Below are 9,328 nucleotides of genomic sequence, written 5' to 3'. Positions count from 1 at the left end.
TAACAGTTGGTCTTAAAACGACATTATTTAGTTGTTATTTTGGTTTTTGATTTTTATTTTGAATAGAATCGCTGAAAAGAGACAGGAAATGTGGGCTTGACTCAAACCTGGGCCCCTGCAATGAGGATTATGTTGTATTTTCATCTTAAAATAATGATGCTACATTGACTCGGGGTCCACAGCGACTGCTAATGCACTTTGCAGCATTAAAATCCCGGGGAGGAAACCTTTCGCGACAACAGCGTGATGCTTTATGGCAACACGTCACACACACCAAGTAAGCTAGCTATAAGAAGAAGCTAGCTCGCTATTCTCAGTACGGATATCATGGCAGAAGTGAGGAAGAGAAAAAAAGAGTGAACAGACAACAGACCGGACAAGAGTAAATATGAGACTGGCTTTTACTCGTTGGCATGAGCTAAAAGAGCTGAAAGAACGCAGGACAGACGGCCTTCTTTAGTTGGACTAGTCAGTAATAACTTGGCTTAAGTGAAACCAGAACCTCAATGTTCTGCTCCAGAAGTCCTTATTAAAATCACATGACGTTTGTAATAAACTACCCTATTAGAGCCCACATACAGACCTGGAGGCTTCGTGCAGGCCGGCCATGGTGAGAGCTGGCGGCTGATGGACGGCTTTCACCTCGTCTAACGGCGACACGAAGGCGGGGTCGCTGTCCCGGTCGCTGTCCTCCTCGCAGACAGCTGGGCGTGTGGCACAGCGAGGAGGCGTGACTGGAGGTTCATCAACTGTCATGGAGCTCATTGAGTCTTCATCAGAACCGTCCTCTTCCTCCTGAGAGACAGAAGCATTGGAGCTAAAGATTAAAGTCTGTCCTGAGGGGGGCGCCAGAGGAAAGCTCATGTTGTAAATCATCATCCAGCAAAAACAACCAGCTAACGAGTAACAGCTCAAGAAACCTGAATTTTATTCATTAATTAGACATGTAAGAAATGAGTGAAGACTTCTTCCCCCACCTGTTTGTCAGAGTGTGCTCACAGATGAATGCTAATGTTAGCATGCTACCAGTGAACCAGTGACAGTGAATGTGTGTGTTTCTCACTATGGTAGTGATGGTCGGGCTGGCACACAGTAAACGTTTGATCATCTGGTATCGGTCGTACAGAGGCTTCACCAGGTTCTTCTCCTGTTTTGTTCCCTGAGAGACACACAGACAGATATGGAGTTACCACGGCAACATCTTTGTGCCTCTAGAAGGGTTATAATCTAAATAAGTCAATTTAGCCCAGTTTTAAGACTGTCAGACCTCGTTTCTGTTAATAGCTGCTTCATTGAAATTGATCCTCTGCTCCATGAAATTAATTTACTGTAACTGATCTCCATTAAAATTATACATTAATTTGAGCAGCTTGCCGACAGACTGACAACGTGCCGACAACAGACCGACAACGTGCCAACAACGTGCCAACAACGGACCGAAAGACCGACAACGTGTGTACTGCTGATCTAGCTGGTTGATCTCAGCAGGACAGATGACGCCTCTGAACAATCGTCGGATATTAATCACTACTCATGAACGCAGCTTCTCTCCAACTTTAAACTCCAATCGTTCCTGTCATCAGAGGAAAACCACCACTTAATACAAATCTGAATCACATGGTGCTGTGACCGTGGAAAGCTAACAGAGATCACCGGGGTCTTGGCCCCATCTAGGCCGACTGCTGTGACTTCGGTGGCCCCTGGTCGGCCCTCTGTTGGCTGCTCACAATGTAAACTTGAGGATTTAATGGAGATTTATTAACGCAGGATTCATTTCACAAAGCAGAGTCTCTAGAGCAGAACAGAAAAGACGTCCTCCTTTGAATTGCGTTGGTATTTTCTGTTCCTGCTCTGTTTTTCATTCTGCCCACTAGACTCACCGGCCGGCCGTGCAGACTCTCAAAGTAGAGCAGACATTTCTGCAGAGTGATCTTCTCCAACACCATCTGAGCCTGAGTCATCTCCTGCACACAGACACACACAGGCTGTCAGATTAAACACACAGACATGGGGGAATAAAACTCTGAAGAAAATGAACAGAGTCTGGTGAGGACGTCTGAGTGAAAGCTGACCTTCATGTTGTCTGGCAGGCCCAGAGCTTGTCTCTTCTCTCTCAGCCGCCTGAACAGAGACTCCACCGTTTCCTCTAGCGTGGGTTTGTGCTCTGCCGCCCCCTGCTGGCCGGAGCCGTGCCTGCAGGACACATCGACACTGACTGATGGATCTGATGATACTGTATCACGTTGACTCGACGTGTTGTGATGTGCTGGTGTTACCTGCAGATGTTTTCAGGCCCGTCCTGCTCCTTCAACTCAAACACCGACTGTCTAAGTCTCAGCTCTGCAGGAGACACACGGTGGTGTAACAAAGTGATAATAAGCTTTATTTATAGAGCACTTTTCAAACCAACATTGCAAAGTGCTTTACAACAATTAAACACATATTTTGATGGTTTCACCTTTGAGCTGTTTGCGAGCCTTCGCCAGTTCACTCATCACTCCGACCATCTCGGGGTTCGAGTATTTATCGTTGTGGGACGGCTGAGAAACACAACACGACACCATCAACATCATTTCTACACGGCAAGATGTAAAACACGAAAGTTAGGAACTGAATCATTTTGAAGACTTGAAAGTGTGCAGAAAGAAGGCTTGTGAGATAGCCGTGGATAGCCTTAGCTAAAGCTACGTTCAGGTGATGATTTGCTCGTTATCGGTAAATGAATGATATAAAAGTTAATGTTATTCCGCATCATTAAATAAGACAGCAGCTGAATCACTGTTTGATGGAGAAGAAAAGATAAACAGTGCAATTCCTGCCAAAGGTAGCTAGCTTAGCACAAAGGTAGCTGGTTTCCTGTACTCTGCCTTTATACTGATTTGTGAAAAGACCCTCTGGGTCCTGGACTTGATTGTGGACTGGGATCCTGCTCCCTGCTGTGTTTACCTTGTATTTCATCTCCTGTTCAAACTGATCCTCAAACCTGCGAACCTTCTTCTTCAGGGTCTGAATCTGTCGGCTGAGGAACGGGACGGAGGAGAGACACTCGTCCTCCGATCCCTCCGACCTGTCCCGACCTCGACACCTGGACAGGTAAACAGAGAGACAGGTAAACAGACAGACAGAGAGACGGGTAAACAGACAGACAGAGAGACGGGTAAACAGACAGACAGAGAGACAGACAGACAGGTAAACAGAGAGACAGAGAGACAGACAGACAGGTAAACAGAGAGACAGACAGACAGGTAAACAGAGAGACAGGTAAACAGACAGACGGGTAAACAGACAGACAGACAGACAGAGAGACGGGTAAACAGACAGACAGAGAGACAGAGAGACAGGTAAACAGAGAGACAGACAGACAGGTAAACAGACAGACGGGTAAACAGACAGACAGACAGACAGAGAGACAGGTAAACAGAGAGACAGACAGACAGGTAAACAGAGAGACAGACAGACAGGTAAACAGACAGACAGAGAGACAGGTAAACAGACAGACAGAGAGACAGGTAAACAGACAGACAGAGAGACAGGTAAACAGACAGACAGAGAGACAGGTAAACAGACAGAGAGACAGGTAAACAGACAGACAGAGAGACAGGTAAACAGACAGACAGAGAGACAGGTAAACAGACAGACAGAGAGACAGGTAAACAGACAGACAGAGAGACAGGTAAACAGACAGACAGAGAGACAGGTAAACAGACAGACAGAGAGACAGGTAAACAGACAGACAGAGAGACAGGTAAACAGACAGACAGAGAGACAGGTAAACAGACAGACGAATCAGCTTCAAATCGGAGGTCCAGATCTCACTGTAAGACAGTGACATTGATGTGACAGTCCGCATCACTGATTTCTGAACGTGTGCTGTCAGTGGTAAACGTGGTCGGTGAAGGGATTTGCACTCCGGCCCACCGCCATGACACCAGGCTAAGGTGGCCCCAAGGCAAAGGGCCCCCGGGGCCGTCACACAGGCCCACCATTAAATGCAGACTTAACTTTAAATGACTTTTTCCATCACATGCAAAGCACAGGGGAACGTGATCGTAGCAGGACGGTGTACATGTAAGAAGGATGGGAGTAAGAAAACCAAATAAACAGGCGAATAAAATACAAGAAGCAGATTCAATATGACTGTTGCTCAGTAAAGCAGAAACACAGGACGGACCATTAAGACCGTCAACTGGGTCACAAGCACACATTCAGCTTCAGGCTGTGGGTCAGAAAACAGAAGGATTATATAAGATGTGTTAATGCAGCGGCCAGCGAGAGCTCAGACAAGTTTATTCACGGGACTTTAAGGCCACAAACCATGTCACATGATGTTTGTGGAGACAGGAGGATCAACTCAGACAGACAGACAGGGAGACACTCACACTATGTACTGCTGGCTGCAGGGCGGTGACGGTGCCGTGTCGGGGTCGGAGTTGAACCTCAGGCTGTGGCTGGAGCAGCGGGGGGAGGGCAGAGGGCTGGGACCGCCCGCCAGCAGCTGGAGGAGAGCTCCACCTCCCCCTCCTCCCTCACCTCCGGGGTTGCTCCTCGGTGGGGAGTAGGGGGAGTGGTGAGGGCTGGGGGGCAGCTCTGCATCGGGAGGCAGGGGCTGCTGAGCAGGGTGGATGGTGGTTAACAGCTGGTGTCTGGGAGACTGCGGAGGTCTGGTCAGGACTCTCAGCAGCTCTGCAGGGACAGAACCATTCTGTTAATATTTAAGTGAAACTCCCCTGTTAGCATAAGAAGCAGCTCTGAGGACGTGTTCAGTTTTTTATTAATGTACAACGGCTCCTCCTGTGAAGAAAGTTTATAGAATTACTTATTGAAAAATATCAGGAACCTCCTCAATGACCACTAGACCCACTACATAAAAAGGTCCCCTAGAACCACCAGAAGGACCAACAGAACCTTCTTGATGACCACTAGAACAACCCACTACATATAAGGACCACTAGAATTACCTGAAGGACCACTAGAGCAACCTTAAGGACCAACAGAACCTCCTCAATGACCACCAGAACAAACCACTACATAGAAGGACCTATAGAACTACCAAAAGCACCACTAGAACAACCTTAAGGACCACGAGAACCTCCCAATGACCACAATAACTACCATAAGAATTTCTAGAACAACCTCAATGACCCACAAGACCCATTACATAGAAGGACCTCTAGAACCACCAAAAGGACCCCTGGAATCACCTTAAGGACCATGAAAACCCTCTTCAATGACCACTAGAACAACCTTAAGGACCTCTCAAATCTCCTCAATGATCACTAGACCCACTACGTAAAGGACCCCTAGAAGCACCTGAAGGACCAACAGAACCTCCTCAATGACCACTAGACCCACTACATAAAAAGGACACCTAGAATTACCTGAAGGACTAACAGAACCTTCTTGATGACCACTAGAACAACCCACTACATATAAGGACCACTAGAACCACCAAAACGACCATGAGAACCTCCTCAGTGACCACTACAACAACCTTAAGGACCAACAGAACCTCCTCAATGACCACCAGAACAACCTAAAATACATTAGAACTAGAGATGCACCGATCGTCCCGCATGTCCGATCCTGTACCGGTCAGATTTACACGCAGGCTGCGCTGCACGCCGGTTCACGTCATGCACACAGCGGCGCAGACACAAACACTGAAACATGTGGTCAGCGTGGAAGTTCGCTCGCCATTTGTAAACCTGTAAGGGCAAAATCTTTGTTTCCACCGGGTTCCCAAAATGCTGCCATACAAACAATTTAAAAGCGGTGAGGACGTCTTCTACGGCAACTTCACCCTCACACTCCGTCATGCTGATATCGTGAGACAGCTTTTCACCTCGAACAATATCGTCACGTTTTAATATCGCAAGATCCCATGGCACGAGAACCATATGGGAGACTTTATAAAACTATTGAGGAATAAAGTTAGAGCAGCAGGTGTATCTGAAGGGGAGCCGCTTAAAACGGTTTGTGAGTAAACACTAAACCAAGGTGGAGAAACAGGGACATCGCTAACCTGGAGCTCTTTATATTCTGAGAGGGGCCAGAGAGAGAAGCTCCTGTGACCTGCTGCAGTTCATTAACAGGCGACGCCAAAGGGCCCAGATTCAACTCCCCGCTGTGACACGTCCACCAATGTGTCCTTGAGCAAGACACTTAACCCCTCGTTGCTCCAGAGGCGTGCGACCTCTGAGATGTACAGCAGCTGTAAGTCGCTTTGGATAAAAGCGTCAGCTAAATGAATGTAAATATAACAGAGCTGAATGGAGCCCGGGAAGAAGAAGAGAAGACTTTTCTATTAAAAGAAAGCCGTCAGTCATCAGGTCAGACCTTTAATGACCACAAATCCCCACTGAAAGACCACCACCTCCTCAGTGACCCCCCTAAAAGGTCAGTTACCCACAGGACCATTAACGTCTCCTGAGTGACCACTAAACCAAGATCAAGGATCTCTAGAACCTCCTGACCACAAGGACCCCCTAAAAAGGTCCTCTACAATTACCTGAAGGACCAAATAACCCCTAGAAACAAAACTGAGAAAGCAGCACATCCTGACATCGGAGAAGCTGCTTCGGCACCGATGCTCGGAAACGACTCGAACGCGGATCGATAACAGAAGCGGTTACAGATGAGTTTGTCCGTCGCCTCGTCGCGTCATTAAAAATAGCTGCGGTTGATCGTTTTTTGTGGAATAAAAGTAGGCGTGACCGAACAACGGGAAGGAATCTGAAATGCGTGAAGGCAGATCTGGAAACAGGCGGTCGGCGTGTCTCACGTGCTGCAGAGAGTTTCACTATAAATAGCAGCAGACACACACAGACAGAGCACGGCCGGTGGCGTGCTGAGCGCAATGAGCCGACTCATCACAAAGACTGACTCTACTAACTGTGCGTCCAGTCTGTAGAGGTTCTGAGGGCGGAGAGGAAGAACACTGCTGTTGCAATGAGCTTTACAGACCAGGACCAATAAATATTAAGATCAGTAAAGTGGGGGGGCATTATTAGATTCAGGTGCATCTACCTGGCGGGCTGTTTTCGTCCGTGGGGACGCTGTGGCAGAGAGCCAGCGTCTTCCCCTCCTTCCCTCCGAGCTCCACGGGGCCACAGGGCCCCTTCTGCTCCTTGCTGCCCAGGGCAGGGGGGCTCTCCTCTGGGGACAGACCCAGCGGGTGGCCCCCCTCCACCTCCAGCGCCTGGAGCTTCAGCAGGGAACTCTGCAGGCAGAAGCAGAACATGCCAGACACGCTGATCCAGAGATTAACCTGGTCCCAGGAGGAGGCTGTGTGCAGACAGATAGACCGGTTTCTGGGATGTGTAGGGCTGGTACGGATCACGGAGTCCAGATACTAGCCAGATCCCAGCCTCTGAAGCACCACATGTGGAGGAGTGGCACTGATGGTTTGAAGTAGCTGGTTCATTAGGATGGACCCTGTTTAGGAAGTAGTCTGTCCCCCCAGTCCAAAAGACGAGCCAGTGAACCTCCTAATCATGAATTAGTCCGGTATCATCCAGTGAAACAAGCCACGATGCCTCCAGCTCCTCCAGAGACGAGCCACATGCAAGTGGACAGTCCGGGAATATAAATCACTCCAGTGATTAGCCAGATCCAGAGGCACCTTATTTCTTCTTCTCGTGCTCTCAGCGTGCGACAGTCCAGGACTTAGCCGGCTCCGGTGTGACTGAGCTCTGCAGGGAAAGAGGAGCTGAGAGGTTTTGAATTTTCTTTCTCTCTCGTTCTGCACGTTTACTGATGATGATGCTGATGATGCGTTGGTCCTCCCTCCCTCCCTCTGCCATTAGCTCTCCAGCTCTCTCGCTCCCTCCCTTGTTGGATTACTCATCCTCAGGCTCGTGAACGAGGGAGAGGAGGGAGGAAGGAGGGAGGGAGGGGAGATGTTTGTCCGAGAGAGAGAGGGGGAGAGAGACATATGGGGAACATGAGGACGCCTCTCTCTCCTCCTGATCGTGAGGTTTTTCCCGCATCAGTGGGGGATGGGCTTCTGCTGACATCACTGTGTGTTTGAAGCTCATTCATAAAAAAGCGAGCAGCAGCAGCAGCAGCAGCAGGAGGAGGAGGAGGAGGAGCAGCTACGTGCCTCCCCTCACACATCCACACACAGTTTAACCCTTTAACACCCAGTTTCCACTTTTATTTCACCTTCAGCTTCTCATGTTGGGACGTGCAAACAGGAACAGTGTTCTACATCTACCTGCTCACCCAGGCCTATTAACATACAGACACGCCCCCAACGCCAAACATGGTCAGTGCTTCCTCTGGAAGTCCGACATTTTCGTTTTAAAACGTCTGCTACGTTTCCGCCGGCCGTCCAGACTAAAGCGGTGAATCCAAAGACCGAAATCGGTCTGAAGCAAAGAAATCTCTGCTGTGGCGTCAGCTGTTCAGACCGTGCTGCTGCTTTGATCTGTACGACATAAGAAAAATCAGGCCCCACCTCACTCAGTGTTAAAAATCAATTCTTCTGAATCGATTATTTATGTTAATTGATGTTGACGGAACGCAAACGTTGGAACTCACGGTGGTTTGAGGGGACCTGATGGCGCAGTGGATAAGACACATACCTCGTTGCTCCAGAGGCGTGCGACCTCTGACATGTATAGCAATTGTAATTCAAGCGTCAGCTAAAAGAATAAGTGTAAATGTCCAGTGTACACACGCCACTAAAATGTCACACAATCACTCATTTTAACTCGCACACTGTGTGAGCGAATGAGAGAGCGCGAGCGGCAGAACATGGCGGTGTAAGTTAGCGGAGAAATATATTAGCAGCAAGTTTCAGTCTGATGGTAAACGTGCAGCGTAGGTCACAGAGTGTCCGTTTCCCCCCAACGGCTGGAGACGTGAAGGCTGCAGCGCGAGCTAACGTCTCCTCTGTGCAGCACGGGTTTTAAATTAGTAAGGAAGCCATATTGATTAGCTCAGCTGTATGTCTTACTAATCTACCTGCTAGTCCAGGGTTGAACATCAGGTAGAAGCTGAGACTAAACTGGTGTGCAGCTCCGTCCTGTACCGCGCAGGACCACGGAGCTGAAGTAAACCAGGGACGCAAACTCGTCCTTTTGAGCTAATTAGACTTTTCCAGAGATCCTGTGTAGAAATAAAATGACGCATCGATAATTGTTTCAGAATCGTACGGCAGGTACCCGGAGATTCTCACCCCTACTCAGCAGTCCACCCAGATCCTGGTCCAGGCCATGGTTACCTCTCTGCCCTAAACTCCACAATCCAAGCCCACCTCTCCTTTTGTGTGATGTGGCGTCCTTACTCTTATAATTCGGCGCTGCACCTGTGCGTTTGTTATCTG

General features: G+C 48.7%; 1 protein-coding gene across 1 annotated transcript; it reads right to left on the bottom strand.

The window, feature by feature from the left end:
* Positions 1–564: 564 nt before the first annotated feature.
* Positions 565–7,878, bottom strand: LOC119915875 (protein FAM13C-like). Its single transcript, XM_038735671.1, has 9 exons — positions 7,027–7,878; positions 4,380–4,683; positions 2,947–3,085; positions 2,459–2,540; positions 2,277–2,340; positions 2,073–2,193; positions 1,881–1,964; positions 1,064–1,159; positions 565–795 (listed from the first exon to the last, which is right to left on the bottom strand). The coding sequence occupies exons 1-9, from the start codon at positions 7,238–7,240 to the stop codon at positions 565–567; spliced, it is 1,335 nt and encodes a 444-aa protein (XP_038591599.1). The 5' UTR covers positions 7,241–7,878.
* Positions 7,879–9,328: the final 1,450 nt, after the last annotated feature.

The sequence above is a fragment of the Micropterus salmoides genome, unplaced genomic scaffold (assembly GCF_014851395.1).
Source record: "Micropterus salmoides isolate LMB-PRFRI ecotype aquatic unplaced genomic scaffold, ASM1485139v1 Ms_hic_scaffold_21, whole genome shotgun sequence".
Taxonomy (NCBI): Eukaryota; Metazoa; Chordata; class Actinopteri; order Centrarchiformes; family Centrarchidae; genus Micropterus; species Micropterus salmoides.
Note: the sequence above shows the minus strand (reverse complement) of the source record. Positions and strands in the feature narration are given on the sequence as shown.